The 19339-nt window shown below is 35.6% G+C and overlaps 1 protein-coding gene, 1 long non-coding RNA gene and 1 other non-coding gene across 5 annotated transcripts in view; 1 reads left to right on the top strand and 2 right to left on the bottom strand.

The window, feature by feature from the left end:
* LOC114723753 (autophagy-related protein 2) overlaps positions 1 to 19339 on the top strand; it is a 28954-nt gene that overhangs the window by 4340 nt on the left and 5275 nt on the right. The window contains exons 2-6 of one of the 3 annotated variants that reach the window (XM_028909984.1): positions 13007 to 13372; positions 13864 to 14906; positions 15210 to 15358; positions 15849 to 16021; positions 16168 to 19302. In XM_028909984.1, the coding sequence (XP_028765817.1) occupies positions 13169 to 13372; positions 13864 to 14906; positions 15210 to 15358; positions 15849 to 16021; positions 16168 to 19302 (4704 nt within the window). In that variant the 5' untranslated portion in view covers positions 13007 to 13168. Of the gene's footprint in view, positions 1 to 12871; positions 13373 to 13492; positions 13525 to 13863; positions 14907 to 15209; positions 15359 to 15848; positions 16022 to 16167; positions 19303 to 19339 lie in introns of those variants that run through there. The other 2 variants (XM_028909983.1, XM_028909985.1) reach the window with 2 other exon arrangements.
* LOC114723755 (uncharacterized) lies at positions 141 to 16897 on the bottom strand. Its single transcript, XR_003738263.1, has 3 exons — positions 16830 to 16897; positions 2054 to 2058; positions 141 to 153 (listed from the first exon to the last, which is right to left on the bottom strand). It is a non-coding gene; the product is annotated as an uncharacterized LOC114723755 (long non-coding RNA).
* On the bottom strand, positions 11121 to 11192 carry TRNAT-UGU (transfer RNA threonine (anticodon UGU)). Its single transcript has one exon. It is a non-coding gene; the product is annotated as a tRNA-Thr (tRNA).

Here is a 19339-nt window from a genome sequence, read left to right on the forward strand (position 1 = left end):
AACTGATGTGAAGGTGTTTTTGTTATTACTACCTCTAATTTCAAAGATAAGTAACTTTCTGAAGTCTCATGGCCTAAAATATAAGCCTCATTTTCAGTCAAAAATCTAAGATGAAGCCGACAACTTCAGCCCCTCTGGTACTCCTTCAAAGGTCTCTCTCTCTATACCTCTCTCTGTGCTGTATGTGGGAATATTTTATAATTTGCGAAATTTAACTAAGTTCTGGATACTGCAATATTTTGCATTTCATGTCAGAAGAAGTGGAGTACAAAAGAAGGTAATAAAGACACAAATATAATTCTACGATAATCTTCAAAATTAGTATACATCGTGCTCATTAATGATGCTCAGTTTTAGTAGTGTTTGTTTGGTCCTGAAATTTATGATAAAAAATAGAAAATCCACAAAATGTAGGTTTTCATTTCTCCTGACGTTTGTGACAAAAATTGTAATAATCTTATATATCCTGAGCTGCTTTGGAAGTTAGAAAGAGATATTAGTAATGACTGCAATTGATTTCCTAAGAATTTTTTTGGGGGGGGGGGGTTCTGTGCTAGCTAGAATGAGATGGTTTTGTTTTGAAGTATACTGTATGGAAGAAGAAATAAGAGCTGATATGGAGAGTGATAATTAAGTGAAGCTGATGGTAACCGATTAATCAGATAAACAGCAGAAGAGAAAGCATGAGCCCAAAATTTGAGAGGCAAAGAAGCGTGATTTAAAAGTGCAAGACCAGATTTAACTATGTGCCTATGTTTGCGTTCAACTGATCCATTTTGAGCATGGGAATAAGGACAAGTGATGCGATGAATAATTCCAGAGGATTGAAGAACAGAGTGAAGAACTTTAAATTCCCCTCCACCGTCGGTTTGTAAGAATTTAATTTTAGTATTAAAAAAAGTCTCAACATGCTTTTGAAAAATAGAGAAAACAGAGGACACATCAGATTTTTCTTTGATAGGATATAGCCAAGTAAATCATGTGAAGTCATCAACAAATGAAACATAATACCGAAATCCATTCAAAGATAAGACAAGAGCAGGGCCCCAAACATCACTGAATACAAGAAAAAGGGGAAGAACATGACTCTTTGCTTTATTACAGGAAGAACAAGACACAAACTGAGACAGAAGGCTGGGAAGAGAATACTGGGAGAGCACCCTGCGCACAATCCTATAAGCTGGATGACCAAGTCTAGCATGCCACTGATCAACAGATGTTTTGACTCCAAAGCTAGCTTCAGGTGGCCGAGTAGGAGCAGGATAGAGAAAATTTTCAGTTGGTCCTTGTAGAAGAACTTGTTTGGAATGAAGATCCTTCATGAGAAAATGGGATGAGTAAAATTTGAAATAAACAGAATTGTCAAGGCAGAATCAGGCTACAGAGAAGAGATTCTTGGAAATAGTGGGTACATGTAAGAGATTAGATAAGTGAAAGTTTTTATTGGGTATAGAATAAGTACCTGCACCTTGATTAGCAATAGGCATGGAATTACCATCACTGATGTGAACTTGCTCCCGACCCTTGTAGGGCTCAGAATGAAGATTGAGATTGGATAAATCCTGGGTCATATGATTAGTGGCTCCTGTGTCAAAATACCAAGCATTATCGGGGGTAGATGAAAAAGTAGAGTAGTGAGCCTGAGGCAGAGAGTGAGGAGGTTGATGGGTCTGATTAGAGTAGTGAGCTTGAGGCATCGTTTGGTGAGACTGATTATAATAGCAATTTGATGCTATATGACCGGAGCGTCCACAAATGAAGCATGGGGATTCAAAATTACCACCATAAAAATTTCGTCCTCCGTATCCTCGTCTACCTCTTCGTCCAAAACGTCCTCTGTTTCCAAAACGTCCAGCCTCCCTCTTCCACGATAATGATAGGAACCACGAAATACTTGCTGTGAAGATTTAGAGGGTGATTTTGTTACAGCGTTGGCCAAAATTTCAGGTGAAGAGGATGAGTAGACATTAGTTAAACGAGCTTCATGAATTAATAGAAAACTCAGCACCTCCTCTGGAGACAGCGAGTCAGTGCGAGTAGTAAGAGAAGCAACGATAGCTTCGTAATCAGATCCTAGACCATTGAGTAAGCAAGTAATGAAATCAGCATCGTCTATAGTTTTACCAGCAGTGCTTAGAGCTTCAGAAATCAATATAGCCCTTTTATAGTACTCAGAAATTGTTTCAGATCCCTTTTTCAAATTGGTAAGTTGATTATGCAAATGTAAGAGTCTAGCCTGAGATTTCTGGGTGAAAGTTTTTTCAAGAGCAGCCCACATGGTACGATCAGTCTTGTTTTTAATCACCTGTCCGATTAAGGATTCAGATAGGGATGAGATAATGACTGACAGAACGAATTGATCTCTCTGGAACCATTTAGTGTATTCTGGATTTGGTTTACCATCAGATAGACAAGACGGTGGAGGAGATGAAGATTCTTCAAGATGAGAGAAAAGGTTTTGCCCATGAAGATACGGGATCATCTAGGCTTTCCAAATACAGTAATTATCATTATTTAATTTGATTGAAATGAAATGAGAAGGGGAAGAGGGATTGGGATTTGATCCCATTAATGAATAATTGGAAGGCGTTTCCGCCATGAGGGAGAGCTCAAGGCTCTGATACCATAAAGAGGTATTGAGACCTTAATACTCAGAAGAAAAGTATTGTATTTTCTATATTGAAGAGTAAATGTACAGTGTAGAATATATAGACTTTAGTGATACAAAGAAATGGGACACGTAGCCCTAAACAGAAAGATCTAGAATGACTATACAGACTGATGGGCTAGAAAACATAAATTGGGCCTATAACACATTGTCTTCAGTCTTGGGCTTCAATCTCTTTGGATGGGCTCTAATACAAGGGCTGTTACAAACCTTCTCGAGCCATTCCCTGTTAACCTTTCCGGGCAGAAGTTGTTGCAGTTCTGCAGAAAGACTCCCCACATGCACCTGCATGTGGTGCTTAAAAGATTTTGAATTTGAAAATTGAGCATCACAGGAGCAACAACGCCAGGATTTCCAGGTCTTGTTGGCCTTAACGTAAGCCCAGGCATTTTCTATTAATTTCTGCATTGGCTCTGACTCGCCCTGAAAATACCGTGTGATTTCATGAACGTTAACCACCAGAAACCTCTTTTTTGAATCAGCATTCAGCGAAATCCAATGTGAAACGGCCAAACATTTTCCTTCAGTCTCACTTCCCCTGTTCTGAGATTGGGGTGACTTCCTTTTAACAAACAATTGAGCTTCACTTTTTTTTCCTTTCAGCCCAGATTCCTTAATCGTCTTTCCCATTGTCACCTCTGAAGACAGTTTGAACAGTGCGCCTTTGACTCCGATTCGGATGGCTTTGATTGTTGAGCACGGAGCTGAATGACTTCTTGGTGATGAAAAGTGTCCTATATTAGAAGCAAGAAATCATCAAGAACAAACATCTTGAACTTAAATTTCCATGGTGATATGGTACATTGATATACGAAGACTCTATATAACCCTATGAGTGCGTTTGGTACAGGAGACTTGGAGGGAAAGGAGAAGGAAGGGAAGGGAATTTTGCTCCCCTTCCCTTGGTTGGCAATCCAAAATTTGTAGGAGGGGAGGAAAAAGTTTTTCCTTAGAAAGAAAAAGTATATTTTTATCTTGACTAAATTGTCCATAATTATTTTTAATATTTTCATCCGGTCTTTTTGTCTTTTTGCCTCATCTTATCTCACCCAATTTGTAGATAGTTATATATTTATTTGTGTTCATTTAACTGTCAAATTTTTTAAAAAAGAATTTTTCAATTAAAAATTATTAATGGAAATTTTAAATTAAAACATTAAAAGTTTAAAATTGTATTCGAGAGTCTACTCTGACCAATATTAAGCAAAAATTGTTAACTAAAAACCTAACAGTTAACTAATTATACTAAAAAAATTTTAACCGCCAATGCGATAAAAACTGATCTTTCTATGAGTTATGTGTGGGAGTGTGTGTATATTAATTTTAGTTATTATTGTGTGTATTTATATCTTATACTTATAATATTTATAATTATTATGGTGTATATGCTGTAAGCATGATTATAAATGATACTTTTATATACTATATGTAATTTATCCCTTTCCTCCTTCTCCCTCACCTTCTTTCCTCACTCAGTTCTCTCTCCCCCTCTCCCTCAATTGCGCCTCTCTGCCCATGCCCTCCTATCTCTCTCCATGTCTAAGCCCACATTTTTCTTTGATGTGGCAAGCGTTGCAAAGTCAAATGGATTAACTATCTTCAACTTAATCTCAAGCAAGGCAACTTCACTTAACAAGAAGATGAGCCCACCGTTAATCTTCACAACCACCTTGGCAACAAGGTTACCTCTTGCTTCATATAATTTAATCCTCCTCCTTTCTCCCTTTCAAATTTCTCTCTACAGTGAAACTAATACATGATTCTCATGCTGATTCCTTAGACGATCTCTAATTGCCACAAGGTTACTGGGAATTGAATAGACAATGAGATTAAGAACTACTCAAACATCCACATCACCACAAACTCTACAGTCATAGTTTTGACCGTTTAACGCTGCTACTGCACCTACTGTTGATAACGTTGATGTTATTGATAGCTAAGTTTCGCTTAGTGACCGGCTTTAGTGTCATGGTTGGTCGCAAATGATTGAAGTGTTTCTGTTACAAGAGATATAAAGAAAGCAGGTGGATATCAATGTATTAACGGTGTTTTTACGAAAGGACTTGAACCTTTGGCAAAATAAAGTGTAAGAATATAATAAAAAGAAATAAAACAAGAAGGATCGAAACTATAAGTACTAGCAAATTAATTTTTTTAAACCCAAACTTTAAGATTAGGTCCAATCATTTCAAATATGGACTAAAGTATTTATGAACAAATACACATTAATGTGGGGACACCTTGGTCCCTGGCACAAATTTTTAACCAAAATTTTTATAAACCTATTGGTTGAAAAAAAAAAAGTGAAAGATTTGGTTAGAAGTTCTTGTTTGAAAATTTTATTGGCTAAAATAATCTAAATTTAAGCGAATGTAACTATGATTTATGGGTACAACTTTTCTTTCATTATGTGCAATATATTATTAATGATGCACAACAATCATCAATACGGAAATCATTTGCATACAGTACAAGATATGTTACACACAGCAAAAGAAAAAGTTGCACTCAATAATCATAGTTGCTTGTACTAAAATTTAAATCCTTTTAACTAATAAAGAACAATTAATACGAAAGTCATTTACACACAGTGAAAGATATGTTACACACAGTGAAAGAAAAAGTTGCACTCACAGATTATAGCTGCATGCACTTAGATTTAGAAGATATGTTACACACATCAAAAGAAAAAGTTACACTTAATAATCAAAGTTGCTTGTGCTTAAATTTAAGTCCTTTTAACCAATAAAGAGCCATTAATACAGAGTCATTTACACACAGTGAAAGATATGTTACACACAACGGAAGAAAAAGTTGCACTCACGGATTATAGCTACATGCACTCAAATTTAGATCTTTTTAACTAATTAAATTTTCAAACAGGGATTTTTTTTTTTACCAAATTTTCCAAAAACTAACATCAGATAATATCTCTCTATATTTTTAAAACCATAAAACTCGCATTTTAAACGAAGTTTTGGTCTAACCATTTTAAACGGGGAGTAACGTATTTATAATTTATAAATGAATACGAAATAATGCGGGGCATCGTGACGTGGGCCCTTCCCCCAATCTCTTTCTAAAAACATAATAAATATGCTGGTGAAAAAAAAATTAACATTAAGTTGTATCTTTTGTGCTTTTTAAAAGAACTAAAAAACAAAGGTTTTAAAAAGAACTTTGGGTCTAATAATTTCAAATATGGAGTGAAGTATTTATGAATAGATAAAATTAAAGTAAAGTGGGGCAACCTGACCCCGCTGCCAATTTTTTATAAAAAAAAGTTATAAATATATTGGTCCAAAAAATAAAATATCGGGTCATATTTCCCTATATTTCAACAGAACCACAAAATCTAGACATTAAAATGAGTTTTGGGTCTAATCATTTCAAGGATGGAGTCAAGTTTGTATGAGCGAATACACATTAAAAATCCACTTGCATTAATTAGCACTACTTTTTGTCCTAATTATAAAATTTTGTTTATAATTTATAAATAAAATTTTATAATTAGAACTAGATGTAATATGTATTTATAAGTAAATACATAAAAATACTAATGTGGGGCGCTCTTACCCGTCCCTCAATTTTTGCCCAAAATTTTTTTACAAAACACATTGGTGCAGAAAATAACATTGGGCCATATCTCTTTGTACTTTTGAATAAGACCATGAAACCTAAACTTTAAAAGGCCCTAACCCTACCCGGATTCTAAAAATTCGCAATCAACTTTATTGTCTCTTTTTTGAGAATAGCCGCAGTTTTTCTAATTTTCCTCTGAAAGAGTTTGAAAAGCGCGCAACACTGTAAGCATTTGACTATTTTACTTGTTGATCTTCACTTATTTTTCTAGTCAGAAGATCTTCACATATTTATTTATCGATTTTGTTATTACCTATTAGCAATGTAAGAAAAAAATATTTAAATTTATTTTATAGATCTGCGATTTTTACGATCTATTCCCTTGATTTAGTTCAACAATTTATCATCGATGGAAAGTTTTGGTTTTAATTATAAGATATTCTTAGTAAATCAAATAAATTACCATTACATGACCTAAATATTCATGTAAGAAATTAAGTACATCAATGATCAGCCATAGATCGCTTATCGATCGAATCGCCCAATACGATCGCCATATATCTATATTTCATATCTCAATTTTATTTTTTTTAATACGAATATTATATTTTTAAGGTACACTCAAAAATTTTTTATAATTATAAAATGTTAAACATGAAAATTGTTCTGTCAAAAAAAGCATGAAAAATTGTATATAAATTCTTAATTGTCTCTTTGGACATATCGCACAGGCAAATAAAACGTTTTGATAATATTTTGCTATATAGGCAATCCATCGATGCCATATATGTACTCCGTAGGTTTCAGGTTGCCATCATCCTTGGGTTGTTTTTTTTTTTTTTCCCTGTCTCGAAAAACTTTTTAATAATCTTTTTAAATATTTTTTGTATTTTTAATTTTGACGAGTCATCTAAGAGTTGGCCTCTTCTGCTGAATTAGTGCTCAACTGTATGCGAAGAGAATTGTTTCTGCCTCTTATTTCAAACATAAGTAATTTTTTGAATCTCATAGCCTAAAATATAACTCATCTCTATATATCATTGAATACTTATTTTTTCACAAATACATCATTAAATTTTTATTTTGAGAATAAGCAAGTAAATAGCGAGAAACTGATCATCAAGAAGCAAACCGTTTATCTCTCTGGTCATTGTATCAGTACTTGGAAATAGAAGACAACGAATATAATAAAGAACGCATAATTTGAAATTTGGCTTCATTTTTTATATGCAAACCAATATTTTGTTGGTTGAGGTCATTTATAAATTAAACCAAATGGTATTTTTCAGTTTCTTTCAGTCAAAAATCGAATATGAAGCTGACAACTTCAGCCAGTACCACAACCAGTACTCCTTCAAAGGTTTCTCCCCCTCTCTCTCTGGGATTATTTTATAATTTGCAAAATTTAACTAAGTTCTGAATACTGCAATATTTTGCATTTCAGGTCGGAAGGAGAAGTGGAGTACAAAAGAAGGTAAAGTCACAAATTCTACAATGATCTTCAAAATTAGTGTGCATCGTGCTTATTATGATGCTCAGTTTTAGTGTTTGTTTGATCATGAAATTTATAGGAAAAAAATGGAAAATCTACAAAATGTAAGTTCTGATTTTTCCTGAAGTTTGTGGCGAAAATGATAATAATCTAATATTCCTTAGCATATTTTATAGTTGGATAATAGATATTAGTAATGACAGTAATTTAGTTACTAAAAATAGAAAAAAAAGATACTCCTCCGGTTCTTAGTATATGACCTAATTCTTGAGTTGGTTTTGGTTATAAATATAAGATCCATTTATCATATTTGTCAATTTTTTCTAAATTACCCCTATAGATACTTCCTTAACCATAATCAAATAGAAGAGGGAGATGAGGTATTAAGAAAGGTGATTATGGTGTTTTATGAAAAATGTGTCATTTTTTATAATTAATTAACTTACCTAGCTTTCTTAATAAAATCAAATTAGTTAAATGTGTCTTATATTAAATACCAGAGGAGTACATTCGTTGCCTAGAATGATATGATTCGTGTTTTGAATCATACTGTATAGGAGAAGAAAAGTGAAATACATCCATAATGAAGGTTTTAATATTTTCCCCTCTAACTTATTGGATTGAGTTGGACATGTAATTAAATGATGATAGTTATAACAAATTACTGGATGAAACTTTAACTTATTCCATCATCTATTCATATTATTAGCTTTGTAAATATTACATCCGGTTCTAATTATAAGACCTCGTTTACTAAGACCGGAGATAGTATGTCACATAGATTTATATATTACCATTCATTTCGGATTATCTTAACTACATGATTTGTGTTTTGCTGTATCATGAGGGATCTTATTGGATAGAAATTATATTTGAACAGGCTGTAGGTAAGAACCCAGAAAGATCTCGAAGGTCAGTCAAAATTAATTAACTAACTTGTATTTCTATTTAGTTATTCTCATTATATACATTGTAAAATGTACATGACAATATAATGACTCCACATTTTCACTCGTGCGCTACTTACACACACACAGATCAAAGAAATCAACCACCGATTCTGAATCTCGTGCTCTAGCAAGAGCAAGGGAGATTAAAGCAAAATTATCCAAAGAGCATCCCAGTTTCATAAAGTCAATCGGGGAACGATCTTGTGTGGTAAGTTCCTTTTTAGCACGAAACCTAGTCATTGTTTTAAGAGTTTGTGGTTAATCACAGGTTCATTAGTAAAAAAAAAAATGACGAATAGATATTTTCTACAGTTAAATATGGTTTGTTTTTCTAGGGGCAGGGTCTTCCTAAACGTTTCTGTGAGGTGCATTTGCCTAAGGCTGATACTATGATTGTTTTGGAAGATGAGAGTGGAGGAGAATACCAAACAAAATATGTTGCTGAAAAGAGGTTCTTAGGTAGTGGATGGAAAGGGTTTTGCTCGGATCACAACTTAGTTAAGGGGGATGCTTTAGTTTTCCATTTAATCCAACCATCCAGGTTCAAGGTAATAGCTTGCTAGTTTCATCATTATGAGAAAATTAATGAGCGACGATAATATGTTATGCTGCTTTGTTGCTAGAGTAGCAGTCAAGTTGGTAATCATAAGTATCCTTTTATGTCCAAAGGTGTACACAAGTGTAAAATCTCATGGGTCAAACGAAATGGATGGTGCTCTTGGCCTTCTACGTCTAGATGGATCGAGACAACAAGATTCAGGTACGTACGTTCTCTGTGATTCTCATTTCTTTGTTTACTTTGATGTTCCAATTTCTAATTGCTTTTTGCGATCCATCCTTTTAGATGTCGTCCCTCAAGAAAATAGTCCAGGCACTAGCAATACATGTGACGCTAACGTAGCACCGCCAGATCAACCTGAAAATACAGGTGATCAAGAAGAAAACTCTGGGCTTCAAGTCGTGAACAGGAATAGATTGATGAGATCCACGACCACATTTGAAGAAGTCACAAACATCGATAATTTCAACATTGTTGTCAATGGCTTAATACTTGATTCCCAACTATCGCAACACATCAAGATCAAGTACTATGAACTCTGTTGCAGCCAACAAATGTTTCTTCACGAGCATCTTCTTGAAGGGCAAAATTGTCAGTTAGTAGTTGGAATGATATGTGAGACTGTTAATGTTGCTGAAGCCATTAAAGCGAGCAAGCTCACAACTCCTTCAGATAGTTTCCACATGTGGCATAGAAAGTTGAAAGGGCTGGAGATGTGGGGCATGAATGTTAGTTTCTTGCTTGTTAGGTTAGAACGACTCGTGCATTTAGCTTCAAAAACTGAGGAGTACAAAGAGGTGAGAAATCGTCGAGAACGAGCTGAAGAGGAAAAGAAACATATTGAACTAAAGCTTGAGGGCCTAAAGGAGATTATAAGAAGACTTGATGGGGAAATGGACTCGCTAAATCAGAACTTTAACATGTTGGAAGTTGAGTTTCAAAGACTGACTAATGCACCATGGTGATATAGTACATTGATGCCTCCTTTATGATGTGTTCGTAAATTTGTTTCTTCTCATATAGCAAAAAATCCTGTGTCCATTTGTTTATGTTCACGTGACTATAATGTCACATATATATACAGATATGAAAGTATTTAAATCTGTCTATTGGAAAAGGTTGACCTTCTATAGGTTTAGAATCCATAAAAAATGTCGGGGAGAAGTAGTCTTATGAAGTTGCTCTATATTTCATGTAAAGCTCTAGAGCTACTTACTAGCAAAAACTTAAAGTTGTCATACATTTTTTTCCTTGATTATGACATTATTGATAGTTCTTTTTTTAGTCTATGCCAATTAGCTGGTTTGTCAAACATTTTTGTCTTCATCCTAATTAGTTCGTCCTTTTGATATAATTTGTGATAAGCTTTTGATAATGTAAATTTTGATTCAATATTTGAGTTTTAGGCACGTTCTATTTGAAAAAAACATAAAAATAATATGAGACCGAATTGATTGCTCTTTTATAGAGTTTCTATTGATACCCTTAATTGTCTCAATTTTTGCAGAATTTTTGCAGAATATATATTCTATATGTGAGATAACAAGCACAAATAAAGATAGGGTCCTGTTCTTACACTTATCTTTGGCAGTTTGATATTCATGGCTTAAAAGAGTTTGGGATCAGAGCAGAAACTAAACTCACTTTAATTGAAAAGCCAAGTTTTCTATGATCTTACCTTGAGAAGTTTGTGAAACATGGAAACTTCAATTGGTTCATGAAGTGGTAGCGAAACTTTCGTTCGTAAGAAAGAACAATAACTGGCCTCCATCGATCAGGAATGGATATTTGTGAAAAACTCAAAAACGAAAAATATGAACGAATAAATAAAAAGGGTAAGAGCAGAGTTGCGGGTAATATGAAAAAGAATGCCCCCATGCAGGATCGAACTACAGACCTTCAGTTTACAAGACTGACGCTCTACCACTGAGCTATAGGGGCTGTTCATGGAATGCCGTGGACAAAAATCACTATAATAGCAACAAATATGTTTTTTTGAGTAATTATCTCAACATTCACTGTTTCCTTCTCTCTCCCTCGCATCGTACATGGCATCAAGTATCCACAATGATCATGACTTCTATTTTTGTCTCCACAAGGTCTTCTTGATCACCACCCCTACCTTCGTACTTGTTTGCCATCACATCCCTCACATTTTCCCTCTCGCAGCGACCGACACGCTTTTACTGGCCAAAAAACCGACGAGACAAATGAAAAGAATTTTTGTGACTTGTGAGACAAAAAATGCCGGGGAAAAAACAGAAAATTCACCCAAAATATAGATGCGAGTCATATAAAAATTTATTGATAGAAATGGTCTAAATCAAAATACTAGTGTATAGAAATTTATTTATTTTTACTGATAAAATATTTCTCAATTTTCGAAAAATAACATAATGAGCTTGACTCGTTGGGAGGATTGATGGACGGAGGTCCGATTAGCCACGTCGGATTTCCTTTTCCAAAAAGCAATCCACATGACGGAGAGTCCAATCCAACTTGCAAGAATAAATGGGACGCTCCTAGTGCGATTCCCATCTCCTTCTTTGCTTATCCCCCCCTCCTTTTTTGTATATTTATTCTCTGCCTTAATTTATAAGTAACTGTATATACGCATGATCAGAAGGTAATTATATATTCACTAGAAAAAAAGTTACATATAATAAGACTCCGAACTAATTTATTTAATTTATAAGTTAATACGACATAATAAGAGTATTTAGCAGGTATGTTAATTTTATTATAATCAAGTAATTCATTTATTTTATTTTATTTATTTAAATTTGTTAAATAGCGATAAGTATATATTTTGAGAGAGACAATCTCCCAACATCTTATGGTAGGAGGTGGATTATGTGTATTTGTTTTTAATAAAAATTTTATTTTATTTTATTTAAATCTTAAAAGTTTTAATCTGTGAAATTATGCGTTTTATTTTCAAGTAGTCAGACAATTTATTAATTTTATGTTTAATGACAATACAGATTGATACTAATTTATTTTATGTATGATATGCTATTGATTAGTCATAGCTATCATATATCTTTTTTTTTTTTTAGTTCATTTTATAAATATCATCACTTTTTATTTGTGGCTGGTCCCTGAGTTTTAATTTTAATTTCTGCACTCACCTATCATTTTGGGTCATTTTATACTCTCTTTTTTTTTGGCCTGAATGGGTCATTTTATACTTAAATCTTTATTTTGTTTCATTCAGGCGAAAATTATAAAATGTAGCCGTTATAAAAATCCGGTACAATCCAATCCCCAAAAAGGGTCCAATTTGTTGAAAAATTGATTATAAATCAATTAATATAAATATTAATAATTATTAATACTATGATTAGTACTGATTCAAACACCAAACTAAATAGATAGTGATTTGATATGCTAGATAGTACGTTTACAAAACTCTTAACAGAAAAAAGGAGAGAGAAAAAGGCTCAAGTATCCAACAAATTCGTCGCTGTTCGTAGATTGTAGTTATAGGTATAGATAATAATGTGTTTAAGTTGCCAAAAATTTCCAGTACTGAATTTTAATACAAGAGACTAGGAGGTTAATTAAAGGTTGGGGAAGAGGAGGATGATTCTGTTACGGAAACACAAAAGACCAAAAATTCTTGGAACATTAAAATTAGAACAAAAGTCGTAATCTTTCCATTCTTATAATCATCTGGCGGCTGCATCCTCCGTTGTTGTGTTGTGTTTTATTCTCAACATTCACAGCCTCCCTGCGTTGCTTTCCATCGTTAGATGGAGCTTTATCGCCCATCCTGGAAAGCAACACCTGCGACAACAACATCAATAACAATTCAAGCTCCAATTTTGCAGTTGCAATCGGTCGAGATAAACTCCAAACCCTAAGACACAAAATTTCCCGAAATTGTGGTTTCAGCCGCCATTATCATTGCAACCATGTTTCCATGGAATATTGCGAAGTCAGCGGAGGCGATGTTCTCCCGCTGGGCGACGAAGAGGCTTTGCAAGTTCTTGCTGAAGAAGAAATTGGGGCAGTTTATTTTGGGGGATATCGACCTGGACCAGCTGGACGTGCAACTCACTCGAGGAACAATTCAGCTCAGCGATCTTGCGCTTAATGTGGATTACATTAATAAGAAGGTATTCCTTGTTTTCCCAGTTCTTAAGGCGCGCATATAGGAAGTTGAGAATATATTATAGTTCAGTTGCATTAATTCGCATGATATACTAATTTTCCTGGGCAGTTAGAATGAACTGCAGTACCTGTCTGGATTTCATTCCCTCGGTGTTAGGTAATCGGATGCTAAACTGAGGTTGCTGAACAGTTTTGATTGTCTATGGACGTAGGTTTCCTAAGTGGTATGTGATGCGATAATAAATTGTTCAGGTCAGATGGCGGGAAAATTATGAAGTTGGTATTTTTCACAAGTGTCAGAATTAGAAAGTGGTTTATATGCATGAATTAAATTTCACAACGATAAAGCGTGTGAAATAGGAATAGCTGCAGTTCTTTGGATGATCCTGATCTTATATAAAGCAGCTCCGTGATTATTTTTTGGCTGTTGTTGTTAAATAGCATCAGTAACATTTTATTCATTAACTTATTGCTTTCTTCTGCTTGCTTTTTGCAGTTGAGCAAGGCGGCATCTTTAATTGTCAAAGAAGGGTCAATTGGATACCTATTGATTCAACTGCCTTGGAGCGGTAAAGGTTGTCAGGTTGAATTGAATGGGCTTGAACTAGTAGTTTCTCCTTCCACCGATGATATTCCAATGGATGATGAAACGTGTGTTGTGGGCAATAATGATAATGGCCGTCTCCAACATGGCTCAACTAGTAATGACCAAGAATCATCTTTGATGGATGTTCATGAAGGTGTTAAAACTATTGCAAAGATGGTAAAGGTGTTGCTTACAAGCTTCAATGTGAAAATAGAAAATGCAATTGTTGCTTACGATCCATCTTTAGATGAGGGTGACAAGAAAACAGATTGCCATAGGACCCTTGTTCTTCGCATTTCTGAAATAGAGTGTGGAACATGTTTGTCAGAAGATGCTGATTCAAATGCTGATGTGCTGGGAATAAGCTGGTTAACAAATTTTGTGAGGTTTCAAGGAGCTACGTTTGAGCTTCTTAAAATAGATGAGGATGATACTTGTGCATCTTCTTCATGTGAATTAGGAGCAGGATGTGGAGAACCTGTTTTGGGGTCAACAAAAGCAGCGTGTCCAGTCATGACTGGGAAAAAAGAAGGATTTGGTGGAGAGGTGAAGATAAGTATTCCTTGGAAGAGTGGGTGTTTAGACATTCAAAGAGTGGATGCAGTTGTTTCTGTTGATCCTCTAGTGTTAACACTTCAACTTAGCACCATTAAATGGCTCTTACGTGCTTGGGAAAGTTATAATAATCTGGAAAAAAATGGACAAGTTTGTACCAATCACAACTCAAAGGGATATGCGCAGCTAAAATCTACTACGTTGTGCAGTTCATCAAATTCAGTCTCTGTTAGCAGTGCTGATTATCACAGTTTTCTGGATGATTCCTCTAATTTGACCTCACTTGAACCCCATACTGAATCATTGGTTCCTGAGTCTCGTCTTATATCAAATTGGGTACCACGGTCTGCTGATATAAATAATAAAGATGGTATTCAAGAACTTGATTTTGGGGCCAGGTATGCTCTTTTCCTGTATGCTTTCATCTAGATGCAATCACTTGAAATTCCTGTATAATTTTCTGTCAGCTGGATCCTCGTTAATGTGTGAGCATAGTCAAGTTTAGTGCTTGCTGATAAAACTTTCGTTATGGTTATATTCTGGTGTCTAAGTTATTGTGGCTAATTTATTTACATGCATGAGAACTGAGTTAAGTCTGCACATTTAGCACTCTGATAGGCCATTTTTAGATTTTTGATGACACTTTTATAATCTGTTTAGTCGATACTGGTAACCCTGTTGTTCTATTGGGATTCCTGCAGTGTGGACCAATTTTTTGAATGTCTTGATGGAATGAGGAACTCCCAATCAGCTTTAGGGAGCAGTGGAATGTGGAACTGGACATGTTCTGTGTTTAGCGCTATTAGTGCTGCATCCACCCTTGCTTCTGGATCCTTGCATGCTGCTCCTGGTACTTCTCTTCATTTTGTTAATAAAGCATTCTAAGTTCTTTAACATCGTGTTCTGTTATTATTATCTACTCGCAGTGATGCTTATGAGACCATTTTAACCAAATAACATAGATGAAGAACATGGTGTTCATGCTTTTATAAAAAATTGTCAATATTCCGAAATTGCCCTTCATTATTGTTTAAAACCTCTATCCCAAAATCAATTTTTCTTCTTCCAAGTAAGAGAAAGAGGATTATAATTATGAAGGCCATATTTGAAAATAATTAATAAATGCTTCGTACATTTTGTAAAGGCTTCTAGGTTAAGGACTATAAAAAGATTCTAGAGGGATATTATAATAGGACTGAAGGTAGTATTAAATTTATAATTTACCATCAATTTTGCTTATTGCATTTTTTGTCTCAATGGATGCGAATATTTTCAAAATGTAAAAATTTTCCTATTATTGACAAAGTTTTGGATATGAACCTTGGTTCATGCATGAACAGAAAAGCAACATGAGGAAACCAATCTCAGAGCAACTTTTGCTGGAATATCTGTTGTATTGTCTTTTGGTGATGAAGACCAACAACACTGTTATGGGCCGAACACTGATGATGTTGTGGGGCTGCATATTGATTATCTTGTTGCAGACTGCAATGAAATTCTTCTTTCTCTGCAGGTAATAATATAGCTGAGTTGCTCTTTTCTCTATCCCACACCAACATCTGCTTGTCTTAGGCTTTCTTGGCTTGTGAGACCTGGTTCTCTGCTATTTGATTTTGAACAGGCCCCCCCTCTAACTTGAAATGTTGTGTATTTTAACAGGTATGCCCCCAAGTTACAGTTGTTGAGGGAATGATGAAAAATATGGAAGTTGCGACTGTTTTGAATTCTGGAATTGATACTATAGATTCTGGTTCGCATGAATATAATAATGCTAAGAATCAAAATGCTCTGGTTCAACATCTGCAAGCTGAAGTCCTTGGTGCTCTGCCATCATCTGTTTCTTGTGATCTAGGTCCTGATTCTGATTCTTTATTTGGATTAGTTGCCGCAGACTTTCCACTGGGAAATAATGATAGCTTATTCAAAGTGACATTGTTTGAAACTTCTGGTGTCACCAATTGTAAATTCACTTCGCAATCAAGTTCTGATGGAAATCTAACTGGGCCTGTATCATTTTCTTTGAGCCTGCCACCATTTAATTTCTGGGTAATATTTTCTGTCATAAGTGTGTTCACTAACCTACTTAAGAATGTTGAAAAATCAGTGGAAGTGCTCAATAAAGCAAACAAAGACATATATAAGGCCTCAGATAAGAAGGACTCAGCAACAGAACGTTTGAGTGGTGATATATCAATTTCTAGTGCAAGAGTAATACTGTGTTTTGCTTCAGAAAGAGGTGGAGATCATGCATGTTTCTTTTCTAGGGAACAGTTTATTGCTCTCGATTTTACTTCACCATCACCTTTGAAGAAGAGTTTCACTGAAGATTATATTCCAATGTCAAATGCTAGCTCAAAGAGAAGATTTCCTTCAGCAGATGTAAAATCTCTGCAATTGAGTTTCAGTGATTTATGCATTTACTTGATTACGTCAACAAATAATGATTATGGTAGAATCAGTTCCTGCACTTTGGAGAATGAAAAGTTTTCTGCTAGTTGCCTTCTGTCCGTTGACAGCCGATCCAGTCATTACTCTGTTATTAATGTGGTTTGGCAGGAGGGTCTGGTGACTGGTCCTTGGGTGACAAAGCAAGCCAGGTTGTTAGCAAATTCTGATCAATTCAGGAGTAGAAATGATTTTGTTGGAAAAGGCTATGAGTTTGCAGCTGCATCAACAGTCAAAGACCTGGAAGAATTGAAATCTCAAACTCAACAAGAGATGATTCTAAGTTCATCATTTTTCATTCATGTTCATCTACATCAAGTTATGGTCAGCCTGAGTGATTCTCAATATAAAGATGTGCATTGCCTTGTACATCAGATGCTAAATGAATTGGAACGTGTGGCTTCTCAGTCGGTCACTGATGAGAAAGAGTCTTTTCCTTCACAATCATCAGTATCTGTGGAATGTGATTCTTTAGGAATTGTTATTAGCAGGGATACATCTGAGAGTGTTAGGTGCTCATTGCAAAGTGAACTTCCAGGATTATGGCATCAATTGAAACTGAAAGTTCAAAACTTTGATTTGCTGTCTGTTACAAATACTGGCGGTGTTGGGGGTGCTGAATTTTTCAGAGTAACTCATGGTGAGGGCAAGCTGTGGGGTGCCATAAGCAGTGCTCCTGATCATGAGTTCCTTCTAATTACCTGCGACGACTCATCAATGAAACGAGGTGATGGGGGAGGCTCGAATCCATTGTCTTCTAGACATGCTGGTTCTGATATAATACATCTGTCAGACCCAGAGATTTCCCATGTTTCTACATCTATAACTGTCACATGTAGTACAGTTGTTGCTGTGGGTGGACGCTTGGACTGGTTGAATGCAATATCATCCTTTTTCAGTTTTCCCTCTTCTGACGCCCAAGAAGCAGGGAGCAATACCGTGCTAGATGAAGATGCCAAAGGATATTGCAGGACTGACTTTGTACTCAACTTGATCGATATTGCATTGAGCTATGAGCCCTATGTGATGAATTCAGTGGTTCAAAGTGAAGTCAAAGAGTCTGAGTCTGGCTTCTATTCCAATCAGGATACTGGTAAACAATATGCTTCTTGTCTATTAGCTGCATCCTTGTTGACGCTGTCAACTACAGCTTTGGCCGATTCAGTTGAGAATTCTTATCTAATCACAGTTCAAGACCTGGGGCTTCATGTGGCGTCAGGGACAAATACTCCTTGTAGCACTTATAGCTTTGAGCGTCTTCAAAAGGTTGGTTTCATTAAAGTCGCTCGTGAAGCATTTATGGAGGCTAATTTTAAAACCAACTGTACTAGTGGCACTTTCTGGGTGGTGGAATTGTCTAATTCTCACATCTATGTGGATACTTGCCATGATACAACTGCTAGCTTGATTCGTTTGGGTACTCAACTTCAACAATTATTTGCCCCTGATGTGGAGGAATCCATTGTGCATTTGCAAAATAGGTGGGAAAATGTTCAACAGGCCAAGCTGAGAAATGACTTTAATTATGAAACTAATAACCCCACCTTTGATGCCCTGGCTACAACTTCTCAGCAATGCCCTTCCAAATCATTTTTGGAGGATGGATCTAGAATGGCGGGCTTAATGGATGAGATTTGTGATGATGCATTTCAAGTGCATGACTATAATACATGGCGGCCTCCTTCTTCTGGAGCAGGAATTCACATGCCGCTTGATGGTATCTTTATTGATGATATGAGTAAGAGGCGTATGGAGGAGCCTGAGGTTCTCTCTCATAAAGGATCTTTGTCTGAGTCAATGCCTGTAATGGGAGCAGAAGGTAATGATGCTTTGTTTTTGGAGGAGGGTTTGTGTCCAGAGATTATAGAAGAATATTGTCTCTCTGACTTATTAATATCCATGGGCGTACATTCTGAGGGAGTACATAGATACAAGCAGAGCAATGTGGAAGGTAGAGAGATTGAAAGAGGAAGTGGTGGTTGGTACCAGGGCAACTCTCTGAAAGTTGTAGAAAACCACATTTCAGGGAAAGATGAACAAACTGAGCTAAAACATTCCGCAGTTGGGAAACTCCCACCTAATGATGATTCCTTGCAAAATAAGGCCTGCGGACGTGTGATTCTGAAGAAAATTGATCTAAGGTGGAGAATATATGGTGGTTCTGACTGGCCTATGGAGAATGAACAGTATTCTGGGAGGGATACAACCGTCTGCTTGGAATTTGCATTGTCCGGAATGAAATTTCAGTATGATATATTTCCAGTTGGTGGAATAACTATATCCAAGATGTCCGTGTCTGTTCAGGATTTTAATCTGTATGACGGAAGCAGAGATGCACCATGGAAATTGGTAGGAGTGAAAACATAAATGCTCTGAAATATCTCTC

Source organism: Neltuma alba, unplaced genomic scaffold, assembly GCF_004799145.2.
Source record: "Neltuma alba isolate B1F8T4 unplaced genomic scaffold, ASM479914v2 tig00012154_pilon, whole genome shotgun sequence".
Lineage (NCBI taxonomy): Eukaryota > Viridiplantae > Streptophyta > Magnoliopsida > Fabales > Fabaceae > Neltuma > Neltuma alba.